This window comes from Ixodes scapularis, unplaced genomic scaffold (genome assembly GCF_016920785.2).
Source record: "Ixodes scapularis isolate PalLabHiFi unplaced genomic scaffold, ASM1692078v2 PGA_scaffold26__3_contigs__length_393636, whole genome shotgun sequence".
Taxonomy (NCBI): domain Eukaryota; kingdom Metazoa; phylum Arthropoda; class Arachnida; order Ixodida; family Ixodidae; genus Ixodes; species Ixodes scapularis.
The window spans coordinates 332140-354990 of NW_024609853.1; the positions used below are offsets into that span (position 1 = coordinate 332140).

The window sequence follows — 22851 nt, forward strand, 5'->3', positions numbered from 1 at the left end:
TGAAAAAAAAAATTCCCGCTACATTTAGCGGAAACATTTCCCCGCTAAATTTAGCGAAAAAAATATACCCGCTAAATTTGGCAAAAAAATTAATCCCATCAAATATTGCGAAAAAAATTCCCAGCTTCATTTAGCGAAAAATTTCCTGCTAAATTTGGTGAAAAAATTTACCCGCTAAAGTTAGCAAAAAAAATTTCCGGCTAAATTTAGCTGAAAATTTTCCCGCTAAATTTAGCGCCAAATTTTCCCCGAAAAATTTAGCGGAGAAACATTTCCCACTAAATACAGGGGAAAAGTTTCCCCGCTAAATTTAGCGGGAAAAAATTCCCCGCTAAATATAACGAAAAAAATTCACCGCTAAATTTAGCGCCAAACTTTCCCCGCTAAATTAACGCAAAAATTTACCGGGTAAGTTTCGCGGAAAAAATTCCCCGCTAAATTTAGCAAAACCATTCCCGCAAAATTTTGCAAAAAAAATCCCGCTAAATTTTACGGAAATCTTTCCCCGTTAAATTTAGCTGAAAAAAATCGCTGCTAAATATAGCGCCAAATGTTTCCCGATAAATTTAGCGGAAAATATTTCCCCACTAAATTTAGCGCCAAATGTTCCCCGCCAAACGCCAAATTTATCGGGAAAATTTCTTCGCAAAATTTAGCGGGAAATACTCCCGCCATATTTAGCGGAAGATTTTCCCTAAATGGGACGCGAGCAGGAGAGGAACAGAGGAATAGCCTCCTCTCCGTGCCTTCTCCTCCTCCTCCTCACGAGCTGCGCTCCAATTCGGCGTTACAGGGGATTGTAAAGGTCTTTCATTTTTTCCTTTCGTTTTTCTTTTTTGCTTTCATTGCAAAACAAATTGTTGTGTGTATGTTTATACAGCCGGAAGTTAGTCTGCCTCAGTGGGCGTCTGGTGTCTTTCTTAGCTGTAGATGAGAAATTTAGCTAGTGCGGTAAACCGCTGGGCTGGGGTTTTTAACGTGCATTACACAGTAGTGATACACGACCGCACGCCGGTACGATGCTCATCCAGGTCCAAACAGGTAGGGGTGGGGATGGATCCTAGGATCCCTGGGTTCTGCAGCGCGAGCTTCCGCTTTACGGGCTCCGAGCTGGTGTGCGCTAGCCCACTCAGCCATCGATCCAGCTCTTTTGTTGGCGTGTCTTATACCCCTGTTACACGGGCACACTTAATCACGGTTAACTCACCTTAACTGCTGTTGCGCGGCACCACAGATACCGCACTATACTCTCGGACAGCTGTTCCATAAAAAGTGAAGAGCGCGCGTGCACTGCTTCGATCGATGCTCAAGATGCTCAAGCGCACGTTCGCCCATATCTCTGACTGTATAGCCACAGAATGTTGTCGGCAAGTATTGTGCGCTAACTGCGGCTTAGCGTAACTGCAGTTAGGTCTGCCCGTGTAACGAGGGTATTACAAGACCTCGTCCAACGTTACTGGAGCAAGCTCAGTTTCGCAGCTTCCTACTCTCGCCTGCGGAGGCGAGCGGCCCAGGTGGCGGTCACGAGAACTAGCGGCGCTGCAGTCGTATCTTGCTTCCGTCTCGCGCGTCGTCTACTACCACCGCGTTGAGAGCTTCCTTTTCTTTTTCTTTTCTTCCTTTTTTGTTACTTTCATGTGTATAATAGCAAAAAAAGATTATGAAGATGAAGTGTAATACACCACAGAGATCAGATTCAGCGCGTTGCGAGTGTTCTTTCTTTGAGTGTTTGAAATTTTGTTTGTTTGTGCATCTGTTTTCTTGCGCTGTGAAGTGTTAGTATGAATTCCCAACTCGCCCAAGCTGAAATATTGCTATTGAAGCTTCCCGGGCTAGACAATCCGGAAGTAAGACTCGACTGCAGCGCCGCCAGTTCTCGTGACCACCACTGAGCCCACGTCGCACGCGGACCTGTGAAACTGAAACTGAACTTGCTCCAGTGACGTTGACCACGGCCGCTTGATCGCCCCTGTTGGTGCCGCCGCCGAGTTTTTCTCAAAACAAAAGAGCGCGCATGAGAGGAGAACTTCTCCCATCTGCCGTGGGGGCGCTGCACATCGGTGAGTGGTAGAGTTCCTGTATATGCTACCTACGGTAGCAGAGTTGCGCATTCAGTCTCGGCGGGTGGCCGTAGCGCCGGCTTTCCCGCACGCCCTGGATGCTTTGCTCCACACGTGACTAAATTTGGCGAATAGCGGCGCCGCGCGCGCCGCCGCGCATGGAAAACAGGAGAGGAGGAAAAGGAGGCGGAAAGCTGGGGAACATACGCCGGGGCGCGAGAAACTTCGGCGGAGTGACCGTAAAGGTGGCTTTCTTACACGGCGCCGGATGCTTTGCTCCTCACATGATGGATCTCGGCGAATAGCGGCGTGGCGGCGCGGGGAAAACAAATGCGCAACTCTGCTCCCCCTTCGGGGGAGCTATACAGGAACTCTAGTGAGTGGTATCGTGAGCTGAAAGCTAGAGAAGGCGCCCAACGCGCTCTTGCTCCGCGACCCAGATAAAATATCTGACCGCCATTGGCTTCGCCAATACCGAAGCGCTGCCGCGCTTGCAGAAATCCGAGAACTCGCTTGCCCCCCACCTTTGCACCGCTTTGTGCGGAGAAGATATCGTAGTGTCACCATGTGCTCGCATCTGTAAATTGTGTTTTCGGTCGTTTTTTTTTTTTTTTTTTTTGCTTTACAATTTACTTAGTTTCATACTTGGTGTACAAACCTGTCAAAGCTGCTGGCGCGAACGTGTGGCTTCATTAAGGGTTTTGCTTGCGCGAGATCGCATGGAAATGATCAACGAGATCAAGCCCCATGCTCGCGCCTGTAGCTTTGACAGCGTTGGACACTTAGTATGAAAGAGAATACAGTTTTGTGGCGATAGCCACTCATGGATGAGAATGAAGAAGACACATAAAGAGCCGCCTTTTGTCTGTCTCACCACAGTTTTAAAGTGTGCACATCGGCTACGGAGGCCGCGATGCCTAAACACTGTTGCGTTCCGCGTTGTATGTCAAATGCTGCGAGAAATCGGGAACTCTGCTTTCACGAGCTGCCGTCTGGGGAGAACTTCCGGGATTCCTGGTTGAAGAACATTTCGCGACAAGGCAGCGAGAAGCGCAGCCAGTGGCATCCAAGCTCAAGGAACGTCGTGTGCTCTTAAGGAGCAGGACCACAAAGTAGGGATGAAGGGAAAGTTGCTGCGACCGACAGTGGTGCCGACTCATTTCCCTTCTATCCATTGTGCATGCAACCAGTAGGTTCAAAGAAGCGCAGAACGCGTGTTCATGTGCCACCTAACGCTTCCAAGTCGCATGGGAGCGGTAAAAGTCAACAACGAAAAATGCAGTCCCCTGCAGAAAGAAGACCAGCTGTTGATGAGTGCGAGGCTAGTGAACCTTTCCTGCAAAAAGAGTTTAAAATGGAAGAATGTAAGACGTCATTCAATTTGACAGGATTCATGGAAGATGCCAAGAAAAACGCGCACGGCCTTCAAATGCAAGCCAAACGACTGAAGGAGCGAATGGAAAAACTGCGACAAACCTGCGACGAATTTCAAGAGAGATTAAAGCAGTATGAAGAGGATAGAGCTGTGCAGGCCTTGATGAATGTTTCAAAAGCCGCATCGGAAGGTGACAAGACTGAAAAATTTGCCATGGGACAAAATATGGATTTTGACAAGGCAAGAGCAGCATGGCAAGAACCAACGCTGAGAGAATGCGTACTATGGGACGCGACATCATGTAAAAGATATGACCACGTACGCACAAGGAAACTCCTTAAACTGCCCTGCCAAAGTACCTTGCAGAAGTTTGTCGGATCGCCTACGGGAGAGACCGGGGTCACGACCCTTATCAAGGAACGGCTGCAGGTGGAGAGATAAGGTCTGCGCTCAGAGGAGGAGCCCTACTGCAGCCTCATCACTGACGAAATGTTGATCAAGTAGAAAAATTGTTTATGATCGGCAAGTTGACAGAATTTTTGGGCTTGTTGACATCTGATGCGGAGCTCGATGAAGGGTCACTGAAGTAGCCAAGAGGCTCCTTTGCTTCGCGCTACGTGGGCTTTGCACAGCTGACGTGATTCTATTCGGTTGCGACGATAGCTGACACGATTAGGTACAAAAAAAGAACGGAGCTTTCTGCCCCTTCTCCTTGTCCCTCTTTCCGGCTCCACCTCCGATTCCTAAAATAAAATTGATGGCTCTCAACTGTAACCTTTGTGGTGCCTGTCTAATATATTTTTTTGATGAAAAACAATTTCATAGGGTGATGGCGGTTTGAACTACCAAAAGGAAGGGGGAACCACGAGTCATTCAAAAATTAATAAAAACTAAGATTTTTCTACGGAACACTGGAATATTTTTGCCTAAAAACCCTACGGTATTTAGACTGCTATGTAATAAGGATCATGGTTATGGAATTTGGTATGCTCGAAGCAGTTCTTAAAATCTCAGGAATATATGAGCACTTCAGCATATTTTTAGTTTTGTTACAAACTATGGCTTTCCTGCATGCGACTGCAAATACTCTGTCAAATTGTTGGGTCTTTCACTAAAAAGCTGATTTTTCAAATATTATTGTGTGACGCCTAGATTCACGCTGGCTTTAAAAGTTAAAACCGTGCTCACGTCATCAAAAAAATTTTTCGCCAAAAACATTTCAGGGCTTGGCTACGGACATCGCGGCCAATGGTCATAAATTTTTTTTTTTTGGAAATCGGAAGGGGTGGAGCGGCAACGTCTGGGCCGTTTGACATGGAATGACCCTACCACAACCTACTCTATACTTACGACCACTCCTATGAAAACATTCCAACAAGTATCTCCCGTACGGCCAAGTTTCAGTGACGCGTCTGTGGCGGGGCCTGGAACTCGGTATTCTTTTTTTACTTTTTTCGCGCTGCACTAGGGTGTGTTGGCCTCTATGGCGTTGGCGGCGCGCGGGCGCAGCGAATACTACCTGGCGTTGGCTGCGCAAACTAAAAGAAAAAACAAAACAAAGTAACGTATTGGACTCCTTCAATATCCTTTACATGGAGATAACAGAAGAAGCTGATGAGGTATAGGAGGACCGAGTTTTGGAGCCGCCTAGTGAGGACGCCTCTCACTAGGCGGCGCTGAAATTCGGCCCTCAGCCCGCGCGCTAATTTCGAATCTGGAGGATCGTTTCTTTTCGGGGTCTCCCTTTAAACGTCGCGACGTGCTTGACGCCGTGGGTTTTTTTCACGCGAAACAATCGCACACCGTTGCCAAGATGTCCAAGGGGAGGAGCCGCAAGGTTGCGAAGCCAGAGGACCCCCTCATCGGCTGCGACAAATGCGGGAGATGGGCCTACGTTTCCGAGAGCGATTTCAAGAACACTCAAGAGGCTGAAAATGCTGACTTCGTCTGCAGAATATGCAAGATGATTGACGAGGTGGACACGACACACAGAAACAAGAGTGAGGAACTGGAAACGACCATGACGGACATGATTAAAAGGTGGGAAGACACCAACAAAGCAGGTGCCGTGGATCAGACCGACATGCTACATGCACTCCTCGACCGGGTGGATAAATTAGAGCATTGTGTCGAAGAGCTTGTGAAGCGAATGTCGTCCAGTCGAACTGACAAGGTAACTCTGGACACAACAATGGAGGTTTCTCCAGAGTACAGTGCGCGACGTGAGCAAGAAAATGAAAAAACGCCTAACCAGATTGACTATCAGCGACATGGGCCTGTGACGTTCGAAAATGGTACTCCACTTCCTGAGACCTACGACAGCGGAGCAGGACCTCCCCCTCAACATGAAAATGGCATGATGCAGGTACAAACAGAGCAGCAAGTGGCAACCACATCAGTCAAGGACTTGCCCAACCAGGTGGGAGACAATAGCAACACTACCACCATAAATGGGACTCGCATAAACCAAAGGCACATCGATGAACACATCCGACCTCCTCAAGGAGTGACACGAGAAGTGATTGTTGCAGGTGATAATAATGTTGCACGGTTTGCACGCACTCTCGTAGACCGAGTAGGGGACCATCGCCGAATGGAAATCCTATATAACAGAGGTGGAACAATCGCAGATGTGCACCACCTAATATACGAATATGAAAAGAAAGCAAGGAAAGTACCCCGAATGTATATATTGCATGTGCGTGTAAATGACATCTTGCACGGCGAACAGCCTGCGGCGATTGTAGAGCAACTGAGGCTGAAATGGACAAATCACAAAGACGCATTGGCCATATGCTCAATACCAGAGATTGAGAACAGAGGCAAAGGAATTCAAGCAGCAACCATGCTGCTGAATGCCCAACTAAAGAAGCTCTGTAAGGACCTCAAGGCGCGATTTATAGACCTGAGTCGAGATCTCAAAGCTGAGGATGCAATGGAGAGAGGCAGGCTACACTATAAGGAAGATGGGGTGCGAAACGTGGTCAAGAGGCTAGGAGCCGTGGCCAGCCTTTTTTTAGGCATACAATGGCGAAGAGATTCACCAACCTCGAAGATCGGTCAGCAGAGGAGTCCACTGGTAGAGCACAAAAACGAAGCAGTGCAGGGACGGAATACAACAACAATGTATGGCAAACCTCAAGCTTATCGCCCAGCCGAGGAGCACCGCATGATGCATCAAGCAATGGGGTGCCTGTATGCACAACACACGGACGACCCCGCGAACAGATGGCACGCCGGCAAGACCGAAGTGCTGACTGGAAAGCCTAGCGATCACTATCCGGTCGAAGAGCACCGCTCGGACTACCAGAGAAGTGTTCCGCCATTGGGCCCAGTTCGCGAATCGGGGAGAGGGACACCGCGACCCCAAGACATAGTACATTGCTTAGACTTGAACAGGCAACTTCCACCATCGCAAAACAGTCATGTAGCACTTGGGCCGGCTCCACAAATGGACCCTCTACAGCCTCAGAGGCAAACACTGTCAAACGGGGGACTCCCACGGTACTACCCCCAATCCTGGACACCCCCAACGTCAACACGTCTCTGCCAAATGTATACACCGGCGCTGCCTCAACCCCAAGACCTCCGTGCAATCGTGGCCGAGATGGTGAGCCAACAACTCGGTTACCACTACCAGCGGCACAGGATATAGGGCCGCTTTCGGGGAGGGGGGTCGGAGATAAGAGGGTGAGAAACAAAAGTAGGTGTGGCAAAAAAAGACGGAGACGACGTAGACGCAGCAGACGACTGACAGATGTGGTAGGATTTCTGAACCTCCAAGGAGCGAGACGTGAACACAAATGGGAAGAGCTATATAGGGAGTTGGAGGCGGAAGGAATGACGCTTTTTGGAGTGGCAGAGACGCACCTATATGATATTGAAGAAGCTCCAACCGATGCAAATTGGTGTTGGGCTGGACGCAATCGTGTGGAGGGACAGCGTCGAGGTGGGGGAGTTGGCGTGGTGTGGCGCAGTACATCAGTATGGTGCAAGGAGCCACGAGACTGTTGGGACCATATTTGGGTAACGGGAGAGATCATCGGGATTCCTGTTGCCATCTGTATAGTATACGTGTGGGTGGGAGCTGCGCGCAGAGGGGAGAATCAAAGTTTAATGAGCTGTGTGGAAACCGAGGTCAAGGACTTGGCTGCTACTAAAGACATTCTCATCATGGGGGATTTTAATGGACACCTGCATGAACTGGACGGATGGGAAGACGAAAATGGGCGAGCGATGCTGCGGATGGCCGAAGATAACGCCTTGGAGATACTAAATCTCAGGGCCTCATGTGAGGGTCAATATACATGGAATGCCCGGGAGAGCAAAACGTGCATTGATTACGCCTTAGTCTCACAGAGTTTGGCCCGTTATCTGGTTCACACACACATTGATGAAGCTGGTGAACACAGTATTGGGAGTGATCACAACCGGATACGGTTAGAATTCTCCAAAGCTACACCAAAAATAATAAGAGAAAAGCACTCTCCGACAGGTCGTTCCCGGCTATCTCCATCGGCAATGGAGAAGGTGGTGGAGGAGTTCGAAAACAGCACCAAGAGAAAGAGCGCGGATGGATACGCAGAATATGGGGCAGAATTAAGGCGCCTCATCCGACAACATTCTACAAAGGAACGAGGTGGGCGACGACTAAGAAAGCGTTGGTGGGACGCGGAAGTTCAAGCCGCCATCAGATTAAGACAGGAGCTAAACAGGGAGCATCGCATGGTTCTCCATGGCGGCCCGGCAGACGCTGTCGCAATATGGTGGCAAAAGTACAGGTTGCAGAAGCAGGCCGTAAAACAGCTTGTGCAGGACAAAATGGCCCAGGCTGATGTAGCTACAATGAGAGACATCAGTTGAAGTGGTCGAGACGCACCCAGAAAGTTCTGGCGATATATGGGAACTCTCAATGGAAGAGACCAGTGCCCAGCAATCCTGGACGAAGACACAGGGCTGCCCACAGAGAGACTTGGGCAATGCCTTACAGACCATCTCGTTGAAATTTTCTTGCCTCCAGGAAAGACACCACTACAAAATCTCTGCCCCAAGCAAGGCGCAGACTGTGCACCGGATTGCGATAATGTAACAATTGGTAGGGTATCAGTTATACGCGCACTAGCGCATATTAAGAACAACACCGCCCAGGGGTTAGATAACATTCCGGCAAGGGTACTCAAAGCACTGGGCAAGGATTCGAGGGACCAACTCGCAGCACTTTTTAATGATATTGCAGCTGGGAAAGAAGAGATTCCTCGAGACTGGAGATGCGGCAGAGTTGTCATGATTCCTAAAAAAGGATGTGACCGTCAGTACCTTCGACAGTACAGACCCCTGACCGTGACAAGTGCGGTGTATAGGGTATTCGCCCACATCATGAAAAAGCGCATGACCGCATGGGCAGAGGAGGCGGGTATACTGACAGAAATCCAAGGAGGCTTCCGACGGGGACGCCGATTAGAGGACCATCTTTTTACCTTAACACAATGTATTGAGGTTGCACGGAAAGAGGAGAGGAGCCTAATATGTTGTTTTCTTGACATCGCAAAGGCCTACGATAGTGTTTCCCATGCCCAGCTTATTGTTAGCCTACAACAGCTTGACATGCCGCCGGAGTGGACAAAACTCATCTCCCGCTTATATCATGGCAACACGGTTATGACCCACCTTGATGATGCTCACTCTGATGAGGTGCTGGTGACGAGGGGCTTACGCCAAGGGTGCCCACTTTCTCCCCTATTGTATATGTTATATGTATCCACCCTAGAGAAGCAACTTATACAATCAGGACTGGGCTTTTCACTAGCACATTTGGAGCATGGTGATCGAGTTGACTGGGTTCTACCGGGATTGACGTACGCGGACGATGTGGTACTGACCGCAGAATCAGTGTTGGAAATGCAAAAACTTCTTGACATATGCTCCAAGGAGGCTATGGGACTTCGTTTAAATTTTAATACCAGCAAGTCAGCGGCGGTAGTGTTTTCGGGCTCCCTCGAGACAACTCTCGATAGCCTTCGTCTCGGAGGGTCCGATGTACCAATTCTTAATTCTTACAAGTACTTGGGCATCACAATGTCGAACGACACAGACTACCTTCAAGGCCATCACACCCATCTCCGCCAAGCAGCCCTACGAGGAGCCAGCATTCTCCGTAAGCGAAGCCTCTGGAGTTGCAACAGGTTCATCGTTTCGCGGGAATTGTGGAAAGCAGTAATGGTACCCGGACTAACATTTGCAAATGCAGTGGTATGTGTCCCAGGAGATGTCCGCGCCAATATGGAGCGTAGGCAGAGAGACGTGGGACGCCAGGCACTGGGCTGCCATGGAGCGGTCGCCAACGAGGCAGTGCAGGGTGACCTGGGCTGGTCCTCCTTTGAGGCTCGGGAGGCTTCAAGCAAGATTGCGTATGACGGACGCCTTCGACTTATGGATAGATGCCGTTGGGCGAAGAGACTGTTTATATACACCAACTTGACTGGGCTGCGGACCCGCTTGCAGAAGCGCCTCTATCAGCTTCAACACAAGTACGGCTTCTTCTCCGAGCCTGTTGATGCGTCGACAGAGACTGAGTGGACGTCGGAAGTTAGGCAGAGAGTCCGAGACTGCGAGACCAAACAATGGCTCCAAGAAGCCCGAACGAAATCGACGCTGGAGGTGTACCTCGCCAACAAAATAACCATCGCCTCGGAAGTCCGGCTGTATGACAACAGCCTGGGTAGCCGCTTCTTGTTCGAGGCACGTGCTGGAGCACTGCGGACGCTGTGTTATAGGCGTCGTTTCGACACCACTGTCACGTCAACGATGTGTAGGGTGTGTGGGGTAAATGACGAAACGGTGGAGCATATTGTGCTAGACTGCGCGAGACTCAAGCCGTCCCGGTCACAGGACAATGGCCCAAGGCGTCCGAGACCCTTAGCGCTCGCTGAAGCGTTGGGCTTCACTGACATAGAAATTGGACAATCCACAGAAGTCTGCCCAGCTACGGGGCTGAAGGTAGCCTCCAACGACACAAAAAGGCTTGTTGCAGACACAAAAAGGAGACTGGAGGACTGGTGGCAGAAGATCCACCTCAGGGAGCATTAAGACACCTACGCTCCCAGGCTTGGGCACAAACCTTGTTTGAGTCCTCCCGATTCAAAGGGAAATAGCCGCAGCATCATCTATTTCAGCTATGGCAGTGTGCCTCATGACCTACTGATTCTGTACCTAGAAGAGCTTGGTCTTCCGCACCAGTGGTTAACGCTCATCCGATGACTGTATTCGGGCAACATGGTGAAAACGGAGCTAAATGGTGCCAAATCAGGAGAAGTGACGGTGACAAGAGGTCTCCGACAAGGCTGTCCGCTTTCAGCGCTCTTGTACATCCTCTATGTGTCGGGACTGGAAAGGCGCCTGGTTCAGTCTGGAATCGGGTTCTCATTGGTGCATTTAGAGGATGGCGAGGAGGTAAATTGGGTACTGCCGGATCTTACATTTGCGGACGACATTGTACTGATGGCGGAGGCTGCAGAAGACCTACAGAAACGTTTATACATTTGCGATGAGGAGGCGGACGCGCGAGGCCTTCGCTTTAACAACAAAAAGTCGGCAGTGATGCAGCTGGTTGGACCTCAAGAGCCTAATATAGGTAACTGCGTGCTGAATGGCGAAAAAATCCCCGAGCAAGACACTTACAAGTACCTCGGTATTACGCTCACCAATAAGCAAGAGTACTTGGCCGAGCACCATCAACATCTCCGACAGGCAGCTATACGAGGCACCAACGTTCTTCGCAAACGAAACTTATGGAGCTGCAACCGGTTTGTTCTTACACGAGAACTTTGGAAAGCGGCCATAGTACCGGGACTGACTTTTTCCAACGCTGTTATTTGCGTACCCGAGGATGTGCGGGAGATCTTGGAGCGCCGTCAGCGAGACGTCGGGAGGCAGGCCGTGGGATGCCATGGTATGGTGGCCAACGAGACTTTCCAAGGAGACCTCGGGTGGTCATCCTTCGAAGCCAGAGAAGCGACGAGCAAGATCGGCTACAACGGGCGGCTGCGATTTATGGACCGAAATCGGTGGGCAAAGCGACTCTTCGTATACATTCACCTTACAAGTATACAGACAAGATGGATGAAGCGGCTATACCAACTGGAAAAAAAATTTCGTTTCTTCACAGTGCCCGTGAGTGCCAATACAGACACAAAGCGGGAAACGGAGGTGCGGAAGAGAGTGCATGAGGAGGAGGCCCTTCAGTGGGCAAAGGCGGCCAAGAGCAAGTCAACGCTACGGGTGTACAACCTCCGCAAAAGTACAATATCAGCGGAGGCTCAGTCATACGATAACAGCCTGGACAGCCGCTTGCTTTTTGAGGCACGTGCAGGAGGGCTGAGAACACTAGTGTACCAACAGAAATATAGTCCGATGGTGGAAACAACAACATGCCGGGCTTGTGGAGAAGCGGTTGAAACCATCGAACACATCGTCCTCTCATGCAGAAGCCTGCAACCAAGCCATCCGGTGCAGTGGTATTACGCTCCTGAAAACGTAAAGACACCTGGCCAGCCCCTTCCACAAGCCCAATTGCTGGCGGAAGCACTCGGCTTCCAATCACCTACGACGGGGTCAGCGCTGAACGCGTTTCTAGATAGAGATGCTGCTGCTATCCCTCGAAGTGAGGTTGAAACGCGCGCCGCAGCGTCCACGAAGCCGATTGGACGGAGTTGGAAAGTAATTGGAAGAACGAAAAGCAGACTGGAGGACTGGTGGCGAAGGACAAAAGCAAATTGAACGCGAAGGACAAGGAGAAAGTGAAAGAAATGGGTGTTTTTTTTCGTTTAATATATATATATATATATATCTATATATATATTTTTTTTTTTTTGGCTACGTACGAACGTGGTTCGGAACCGCCCGTGGAACCGCCCGATACAAAGTAACCGCTGCAAGATCATCATCATCATCATGAGCCTGGAGCAGGCTCTTCGATAGGGAGCGCTCAGATAAAGTGGTCATAACCGCCGAATTCATAGATCCCACTTCACTCGAACTTAACTTCCAACGCCCTCGAGTGGGTGTCATTACGTTTCATAAATCCCCCTTCACTCGAAACGCTCCCTCGCCTCGCACTTCACTCGGACTTTGCTCGAAAAAATTCAAGTGAGCGGTGGCACCGCCCTTCAACTACACTCGAGCCTCCCTTCATCGCAAAAGATGGCGGGTTACCCGGGTTATCGGAGTGATGCCGCTCGCAGGATCGCGTCTTTTGAGTTCGCTACTCGTGCGTGCGACCTTGTGTTCGGCGTTATGTACCCGCTCGGTCCGTCGGTGCCGCGGCGTAATCTATCGGACCGCCTGAACCCGATGGAGCTGTACAGTGACCGCCAGTTCCTCGCGAGATATCGCTTTACGAAGACGACGGTGAGGGAACTCCTGACGCTGCTGCCTCTCCAGCAAACCGGCGACAACCGAGGACTGCCGCTCACCCCCCTGCTCCAGTTGCTGGTCACCCTTCGCTTTTACGGCGCCGGGACCTTCCAGATGGTAGCGGGAGACCTGGTGCATGTCTCCCAGCCGACTGTCTGCCGCACAGTGAGGACGGTGACGACGCTCATCGCGAGGGTGCTCTTCCGAAGGCTGGTGCACTTCCCGGCTGCGTCGGAGTACCACGGCGTTATGCGCGACTTCTACGCAATGGGGCAGTTTCCTGGCGTCACGGGTTGCATCGACTGCACCCACGTGCGCATCAGAAGCCCCGGCGGAGATGATGCGGAAGTTTATCGCAATAGGAAAGGAGTCTTCTCCCTGAACGTCCAGGTGAGCTCATATTTCTTATACCCCCTTTATTGACGTAGCTTGCCTACTAAACTGCCAGGCTGGGAAGCATGGGTAATGCTCACGCAAAACGATTTCAGCTGTTCAACCCGATCATTGTAAAACATAGGGAAACCCTTTCATCAGCTGTGTTGTTGCTGCTTATTGTACACCTCTGGGCCCGCTCGAAATAGCCATTGCACAGCCTATACCTAGCTTGCATATGCGACGTTATTTACGGGCAACAGGCACGTAGCCAGCCCCGGGGGGGGGGGGGGGGGGGGGGGGGCAGTTGTTTCACTTGTTTTCGAGCATGAGCCAACTGGCCCAAATTGCCGTATTAATGCAATGTTATATACCTGCAGGCCATCACCGGCCCACAGCTACAGTTCTTTGATGTTGTGGCAAGTTGGCCAGGATCTGTGCACGGCAGCCGCATCTTTGATGGCAGTCGTGCGCGTGCCCTTTACGAGGAGAGCAGAGTGCCCGGCGTCCTGCTGGGGGATATGGGCTATGCCTGTCTCCCTTTCCTGATGACGCCGCTCGCAAACCCTGGAGCGGCAAATAGTCCCGGAGGGAGGTAAGCCAAATCATCGGCAGAAGTATAAGATTTGTTTTGGTACTGCACTGACAACATCACTAATGTCTGTAATAGCAGGCAGTCATTGCCGGTGACAAACAGTTCTTCAAGCGTTTCATGGACAGATCACTTCGCCGATATCCAATGTTCTTTCCTACCTTGCCGAACCCTTGGCGGTTTCGACAAGGCTTGGTGCAAGCTCGAACTTGAGATTATTTTAGCACCGAGATGTTTCAATGGCGCCCTGTTATGGTTTCCATCCGTGACGTCACGAGTGGGATTTGCCTCGACGTGACGTCACCAGTTGTTATCCTGTCTACTTACCATCAGGTGCGACGACGACTTCGGGGGTGTGTTTAAAAAGCACAGTGGAAGCTAGGAGTCATTGCAATCCGAAAGTAACACCGTCAAAGCTGACAATCTGACAATGCTCATATGCCCACGGTTTGGCCAATCGTCGAAAGCTGACCGCAGCGGCGCTTTTGGTCGCGCACATCGCTAATGAACCATTTCCCCTAGCAGAGCGGAGCAAAGCGAGGTGTGATCGTGTGGTCTGTTTAAGACATAGCTTGCCCCGCCGTCGGTGGTTCATTCACTAAAAAGTAAATTCAGTCTAATTTTTCTTTTTCAGCATTAGGCAAATGAAAAAAAATCATAAGATTTGACGACCGCGACCACTAAATTCAATCCACCTAGCAGAAGAAAACGTTTGTCGACGAAATGTCGCAAGAACGAAAAAGTTTCCATGAGATGTCAACAGTATCATGAAGCCGTGCGTGCACGAAAAGTTGTCAATAAAACATATCTAACCTCGACAAAAGAATGTCAACCTGTTATTTCCATACTGAAAAAGAAAATACAGTGATTGCAAGTATGTTCCCAGATGCCTAAAAATCGATCACATGCCTTATAATTTGATTTAGGTACAACAAGGCCCAGATCCGAACGAGGAACTCCGTCGAGAGGGCCTTTGGGGTCTGGAAGAGACGATTTCCCTGTTTGGATATGCGGCTCCAGCACAAGACTCGCCACTCATGCAGCATCATCACCGCGTGTGCGGCTTTGCATAATCTGGGACGTGCAAGAAATGAGCCCCTACCTCCTCCTCCACCCCCGCCACCAAGTCCCAGGGCACGGAATGCCAGAAGGCGGCGGCAGCCACACCTGCCACCGATTCTCCCGGAGGACTCTCCTTCGGGTCTGCGTATCCGGCAGAACATCATTCTGCTGAGCTTTACGTGAGCTGCACGTAGGCTCAAGAGGCCCATCACACAGGCCATGAAGGTGAGGAGTCGTACTTCCAAGTGTGTGATACTTCAGTTTGACTTTAAAAGTGAACCATCAGTAAAGCAGGAATAGCAGTTTGAACATGATTTATTGTGCAGCCTTCTGGCTCAGCTCCTGCAGCAGTATGTTTTCCTTGATACACAGGAGCTTCATCTCCATTTCGTGAATGGCATTTCTTTTTTTCAGCTCGTCCTCGCGCAATTTAATTTCCATTTCATGCAGCGCAGCTCTCTTGCTGAGTGCGTCGCGGTGGTCCTGTTCAAGGAAGTTGCAGCGCAGGGCATGCTCCTGCTGGACAAAGGCCATCCTCATATCGTTTTCCTCTGCGAGGCTCCTTTCCAGCAGCGCCATACGTCCTCCGACCTGGCGGGCACCACTGCCCACAGCTGCTGCCGCACTACCACTGTTGCACGCTGCAGCAGCCGCAGGTGTAGGAGCTGGTGACCCTGCAGTAGATGTCTGGCTAATCAGGCAAGCTGCTGGGGCTGCTGCAGGTCTATCAGCGATGCAGGCAGCCGCTGGTGACAGTGGTGCACCGACGTCTGAGGCAGGCCCAGCTGGTGAACCGGGCTCCTCTGCAATTGAAAGAACACGTAGAAGTTATGAAGTGAACAATGGGACATACATGAAGAGTAGAAAGGGTTTTTATAAGTTTGAGATTGTATTTTTGTTTTTCATGCAGTTGCAATTTGAAGTATTTGATTTTTTTTTTCTGCTGCTGATCTAATGTGTAACAATGTTTTCATTCATTTTGAACCTGTGCCATAAACTAGGCCACTAGATCACTTAACCGTTTCCACCTTTTGGAGTGCTTGGTATAGATATTTCTTGGCAGAAATCATGCTATGATTATTTTAATACCCTGTGCTGTTTGTTTCTTTGTCAGGGGAGTATGGTCATTGTTAGTCTGCAGTAGTTGCCATCTACTGTTTTGAAGCTGTATGGAACCCAGCCCTGCAATGATATATGTTACCTTGTACATAAGTAATGTACATGCTGTTCGCACCATTTGTTCATTTTTACTAAATTATCTTGAAATTGAATGTTGTCATGCACACTTTTTACTTTGTTATTGACGACACAGTCATCTGCAACAAGATTAATATTAGATGAGATGGTTGCTGCAAGGTCATTCATGATTATTAAAAAACGTAGGGGTGCCAGTATGTACTACTGAGGAACACCAGGTGAAACATTTCTGAAGGCAGACTCATTATGATCTATAACCGTATCCATGCATATCCATGAGAAGATCAGTGGGTAAAGACGAAAAGGTACCAGTTTAGAAAGTACAGGTCAAGACATGGAAACGGTTCAAGCATTCTACCCAAGTCGGCATCAAGAGGGTCCTCCTCGCCGTCCAGCATCGGCTGCAGTAGTCGGAGAACTGGGAGGCTGCAGACCGGGGGCAGATAGGGTGCCCCATCGCTGTCCTCCATATTTTCCTGTCTGTTGAACACGTGTGAGGCCACCGCCCCAACCAGCACGGAGGTGGCGCTCATTGGCTTGCCAGGTGGCCCCCCTCCTAAAGGAGCAAACAGTAGTCAATCTAGGCACTCCAAGTTCTAATGTTATCTAAGATCTGTTTTCCTTTTTAAATATACCCCGATTTATAGGCATGCATTTGCTGATAGGGAATGTTCATCCCCTCTGCCCCATGCGTAATGAAATGAAATATTGAGCATCTGGGTGTTGTCAGTTGTGATCTACTGTACATGTCCGCCGCAAAAACTGCAAGTAGAATTACTGATTTAACGGTAGTATTATATCGTGCTGCGGTTCCGTTCATGCTGCTCCATTGTCAGGTTACTACGGTATTCAACTGACAGCATTAGGTTGCATAACCGACTTGTCTGCGCACGTTCACGCTCCATCCCCCGTGACAGGTATTCCAGAAACAACAGTTCGAAACAAGGGCGAATTTGTGACCGACAGTTCGGGCTACAAATGTGACCCATCGCTCATTCCGAGGCACTTTCAGCGCGATGAGAAACCTGAACGAGAGACTTGCCTGTTTTGTGGACCTTGTTTTTTTCTTTGGAATGGTCCTTCTTCGCTTTGGCCTTCACATTTTCCCACCATTTTTTTAGCTGTTTCACGTCCCGTCGATATACACCGTGGTTGCAGTTATACTCGTTGCAGAGTCGAATCCAAGTTGCCTTTTTTTTTGTTTAACGACGATTCGTCGGTCTTTTTACATTCGATGATTTTTTTGTACGTCATTACAAGTTCCATCAGTATTGCCTTTTCGATCTCTGTGAACCGCGCAGCGGGTGCCTTGGCCTTATCCATTACACGCTACGGAAATGAAAACTTTAAAAGAACAAACCAGCAGGGCAAGTAAACACGAAAAGGCAACGGCGGTGGTGGCGTTGGAACAAGGATATCGGAAGGACTTGGAATGTATTCAGCATGGATATTGATGGCTATATTGCTGGCCAATTTAGTTTGAAAGAAGATGCACGAGCTACGTTCGTTTCTGAAATCGCAACATGTTTGTTATGTGCTAATATTTCTTTATAAACACAAATTATGTAAACACACTAAGAATTAACTTACTTTTGTGGTCTTACGCAAAGTATAAATATAAATTTCTTTTCTACTCTCGCTCCCGGACGCATCCCGTAGAAGGGCTCCCTTCACTTGCTCGAGTGAAAGCGAAGTGCCATTTCAGAATGGTAAACCTCACTTCAAGTGGAAGTGCCCCTTCAACCGCCCTTCTGTAAGTGAAGGGTCGCCCTTCACTTGGCATGACTCGGAGTGACATCTATGAATTCGGCGGTTCAGAGTTGGTCGTGCTAGATACAAAGAGATTGCGACGCAAATATACATACAATCATACACGGTAGCACCCCGCAGTAACAGTCTCGATCGGCGAACGCAATGACGTGAGGATCGCAGCCAGCGCGCGAAAAATCTCGGAGGCCATTTCGAAAGAGGCTTTGCGCGACATTATGCCGCTAGGATCGCTTCGATTTTGCAAAAGGTCTATTCGGGTTTTGACAAAAATCCACCAGAGGACAAATAGCACACGTAGCAGAGCGCGTTGAAAACTACAGAAAATACAGAAATAATAAAACACATAAAGGATGAACACAGACACACACAGTTCTTTCACTGTGCGTGTCTGTGTTCGTCCTTCATGAGTTTTATTCTTTCTGTGTTTTTTGAAGACGACCACGGCGAATATGCTCTACGCGCGTCACGTGCGTTACATGCGCATGGATAACATATGGTTCGATTTTCATGATGACTTGCAGCTCCTGCTTTCTCTTCGTAGCTCACAAATCAGACCGGTTCACTATGAACGTCTCAACTAACAGAAAAGTGCCAGCTACTCCTGGAACCGTCGAGAGCAGTCGAATCTTGAGCGTCACCGTGATAGCGTGCCCGATAATGGCGTTTGCTTGCCTGACTCTCGCCTTAGTGATTCTGGTCGTGATAACCGACACAAAAGGAACTGCCCCGAGAAACGACACCAGCTACTGCTGTCCCGACGTGGCATCACAGCTCATCGCAGCCGCGAATTTCACCTTGGACCCTTGCGGAGCTTACACCAAGTACGCTTGCCACAACATGGACGCCCTCAGCAGAAAGAAAGTTGACAAGCAATCCTTAGAGGCGCTTCGTATATCCGCCACCATAGGTCTATTCCGAAGTTCTGCGGGGAAATATATCGCCGCGTTTCATCGAAGCTGCCTGTCTACCCTAAATCAGGGCTCCGATCTGCCCGAGAAAGCCATGACCGCACTCGTACAGACCACCGGAGTTTCGAAAACCATGAGTCCGACGGACGTTCTTCGCGTTCTGATTCATCTGTCCGTGCTCCACGACCTTCACACACCTGTCGATATAACAGTGCTCCCACTTTACGAAGGAGGCAACGTTTTCACCATAACTCCCGATGTGCATTCAACCTTCGCCGGAGGTAGATACGGTTACGTGCGACAAAAAGTGCTCACTGCGTATAACGAGATATTGCGAGTCAACGTGTCGAAAGAAGACGTGTCGAAACTGCACTCGTCGTCACCAAACACGAAGCTAGGGAGTATGACGTGTAATGATAGCTTTCAGGTTTTGCACACACTCGTTTCAGGCGTTTCTCAGCAAGAGTGGATCGCCATCGCAGCTCCGTTTCACATCGGGCCAACACCGAGTGTTATGTGTTACACGGACATCGACTTCATTTTGGAAATATTGCACGCCCTGACCTCGGAATCCGAACGTCGGGAAGTTCAGCTTGCTCTTCTCTTTGTCATGTGCAGCATCGGCCTCGTCTTGCATCGCTACGCGTATCAACCGAACACCAATTCTCTATTTTCGAGGTGAGAGAGCTGGACCAACCAACTGATGCCCCTCTGGAGAATCATCGTCCACGAACAACTAACGGATTCACGGAGGGACCGCGAAGTGCGGGGCATTTTCATCGCCACCAAGAAGGCCGTCATTGGTGACGTGCTGGAGCTCTTGCATCCTGCCGACGCGTCGGACGCTGAACACCTCCTGTCCACAGTACACCTTGTTCTACCAAAGCAGCTCATCCCCGATGATCTGCCGCTCCCAGAAGCCGAACCCAACTACTATCTGAACGCTCTTACAATGAAGCTCTACCGAGTCACTGTGGAGAAGCGGCTTGAGGCGTTTGTCCTAGATCCGTATGAGTTCAACCACGCGTCGCTGGAGACGACCATCAGGCGTCTCCATAACGACGTCATTCTGGTGCCTTCCTTAGCCTACCCCTTGTTCAGGTTCGGTGACGACGTGGATCCCGCCATCAACGCGGCTACGGTGGGCGTGGAGATGGCGTTCGAGATGTGGAGTCCCGTGTTTGACTTCGGCGGCTGGTCTGAGGAAAGTGCCTCCAGAATACGAGAGCACATCGCTTGTTCTTCCGTCGGGATCTCACGGGGCCGCATTTTGCACGCCAAGGCCCGCTTGTCCATCAAATCGGCGTCCGCATCCGTGCGAGCAGTTGGCAGTCCGTGGAACCTGCCTCAGTACGTCTGGGGCCACAACCGTCTGTCCAGGGCACAGATGTTCTACATGAAGTTCGCCACGCAATACTGCGCCGGGTGGAGGGGAACGAATTCGGTAGACGACGTGCTTACGAGCCTTCGCGACTTCAGAGAAACCTACAGCTGCCCCCTTTCTGCGAGCAAGGCCGTCAACTGTTCTTTCGATTACTAATTTGAGGGATTGCGTCCAACCTTTCAGTATGTATTTCCGATTGATCCGTCCGCTACACACCCATCTTGTTTGATGCAACGTATCGGTTATCTAGTCTTGCCTAATGTACTTTGAAGAAAAACTCTGAAATCGAAATACTTGAATTTGAACGAAAGCTGGGAGTGTTACGCACAGCAGCCAACGCAGCCGATGCTACGATCAATAGGGCCACTCAAACAGCCTCAAAAGTCAATCATCTGTGCTAATAATTTTTGTGCGTTTGACCACAGTTATAATCCATTCTATTATTTAAATTTTTTTTATAAGTGCTCCTATGTGTGTGTATGTTTTTTTTTTGTCTTTTGCGTTCAAGTGCCATGTTCTTAGTTATATAATACTTTTCCATAAGTCCCACAACTACAGTCTGTTTCATCATAAGTAAGAACCGCATAATCAAACATGTAGACAAAAAAAAAGTGAAAGCCGTTTACAAATCCCTGTAACGCCGAATTGGAGCGCAGCTCTTGAGGAGGAGGAGGGAAGGGTACTGAGGGGAGGGTAGACCCCTCCTCCTCCCCTCATTCTTTAATATGCTCCGGGGGCGCGGTCTCGTGACCTCGGGGGGGGGGGGGGGTCACGTGACTTCGGGGAGGGGGGTCACGTGACCTCAGAGGGGTCACGTGACCTCAGAGGGGTCACGTGACCTCAGAGGGGTCACGTGACCTGGGGGTCACGTGGGGGTCACCTTGGGATCACGTGACCTTGGGGGTCACGTGACCTTGGGGAGGAGACCACGTGACCTCAGAGGTGTCACGTGACTTGGGGTCACGTGACCTTCAAAGGGTCACGTGGGGTCTTGGGGTCACATGACCTTGAGATGACCTTGGGAGGGGTCACGTGACCTCGAGGGGTCACGTGACCTTGGGGGTCACGTGAGGTCACGTGACCTTGAGATGACCCTGGGAGGGGTCACGTGACCTGGAGGGGTCACGTGACCTTGGGATGACCTTGGTTACGCCGACGGCGACGGCGACGGCGACGGCGACGCCGCTCAAGCCGGGAACGGGCCCCTAAGAGCTGCGCTCTAAAAAACAAATGAACGCAAACACGCGAACACACATTAAAAATGCAATGTAATGGCGCATTCCAAATTAGTCGTTAGTTTTTTAGAGACAAATAGTTTCGCAAAGCGACATTGTTACCCGTTGTAGATTATAAAAAATGAAGTACAACTGTTAGCTCAGTGTCTTTAACGTGCATTGCGCAGTATATCTGGTACACGATCGCACAACGGTAGGATGCAGATGGGCCACAGAACCCAGGGCCCCTGCTAAAGCCCCTTGAGAAAGGCGTTTCTTACAAGTACCGCCAACCATTGTTGTGAAAACGCGGAAGACACGTGCCACGAGCGGGTGCTTCGCCGCCATTCGCTTTCAAGGGCCAGTTATGTTAGTGCTGCGCCCCATTTGTCTCCTCGAAACAAGAGCCTCGTGCACTGGCAGATTTAAGGCCTGTTCACACATACAGCGGAGCGCTAAGTTAGCGCTACGTGAGCGCTCCAAGGAGCGCTCATGTGGCGCTTCCTGGCGCGTGACTTAGTTCTAACACAGCGCGCGATTAGCGCTTCTGTAGCGCTTTGTTAGCGCTCCAGTAGTGCTTTGTGAGCGCTCCCGTAGCGCCTTGTTAGCGCTCCAGTAGCGCCTTGTTAGCGCTTCAGTAGCGCCGTGTTAGCGCTTTAGTAGCGCTTCTTGTACCGCGGTGCTGCGGATTAGCGCTTGCACTGCGGTTCCGGTTCCTGTACTTGGGTGTGAAACAGCAGCACCATGGCGGACATGTGGGATGCTGAAATAGAAATGCGACCAATGCTCTTACATACCCGATTAGTGCATATGTGTGTGGACGGCTTAACGCCCAGAAGAGCCTTCTGGGTGCGCGACATCTTTCGCCACCGAGATACCGACAGGTATACCTAGTGAACCTTGTTCCTAGGCTGAGGGACCGAGACACAGAGCTCTTTCGAAGGCGATTATTTTTACCTGCATGTCTTTGAAACCAGGGTCACGCATATCGAATAGAAAGCGATGAGGTCGTACCCAATCAATTAGTCGCTCAAAGCCCATGACTCTGGGTCGCCTGCCCGACCCTTTGCTTGGAGAGCGGCTGTTTTACTTCCTCTTCTTTCAATGCCAAAGGAAAAACAACAACAAAGGAATCGCCGTGCACGCGCTGTTCCGCAGCAGCAAGCACGGCACAAGGAGCGTGCAGAGCGCTAACAGAGCGCTAACAAAGCGCTTCTGAAGCGCTAACAGAGCGCTACGGAAGCGCTAACCGAGCGCTACATCACGCGCTAGGAAGCGCTACATGAGCGCTCCTTGGAGCGCTCACGTAGCGCTGACTTAGCGCTCCGCTGCATGTGTGAACCGGCCTTTAAGGTTACTTGAAAGACCAGCGCAAACACATCGAGGGGCTCTCACTGCAGAACCTACAGGTTCTGCAGGGTGAGCTCCGTTCTTTGAACGGAGCTTGCACTCGCGGATTTCGAAACGCGCTCTGGTCTGCGGTGCCACGACACACTCGGCCAGCGA

At 50.2% G+C, this 22851-nt stretch overlaps 1 protein-coding gene and 1 long non-coding RNA gene across 2 annotated transcripts; one reads left to right on the top strand and one right to left on the bottom strand.

The window, feature by feature from the left end:
- Positions 1-13692: 13692 nt before the first annotated feature.
- On the top strand, positions 13693-15435 carry LOC121836316. Its single transcript, XR_006077879.1, has 3 exons — positions 13693-13813; positions 14737-15097; positions 15323-15435. It is a non-coding gene; the product is annotated as an uncharacterized LOC121836316 (long non-coding RNA).
- On the bottom strand, positions 15172-16796 carry LOC115323385. Its single transcript, XM_029983766.4, has 2 exons — positions 16428-16796; positions 15172-15675 (listed from the first exon to the last, which is right to left on the bottom strand). The coding sequence occupies exons 1-2, from the start codon at positions 16600-16602 to the stop codon at positions 15188-15190; spliced, it is 663 nt and encodes a 220-aa protein (XP_029839626.2). The 5' UTR covers positions 16603-16796; the 3' UTR covers positions 15172-15187.
- Between the last annotated feature and the right edge of the window lie 6055 nt (positions 16797-22851).

Coding starts and splice junctions, on each gene's coding strand:
- LOC115323385 (XM_029983766.4), bottom strand. CDS start 16,602: ATGAGCGCCACCTCCGTGCTGGTTGGGGCGGTGGCCTCACACGTGTTC. Junction 15,676..16,427: donor CCCTCTTGATGCCGACTTGG/GTAGAATGCTTG, acceptor TTTCAATTGCAG/AGGAGCCCGGTTCACCAGCT.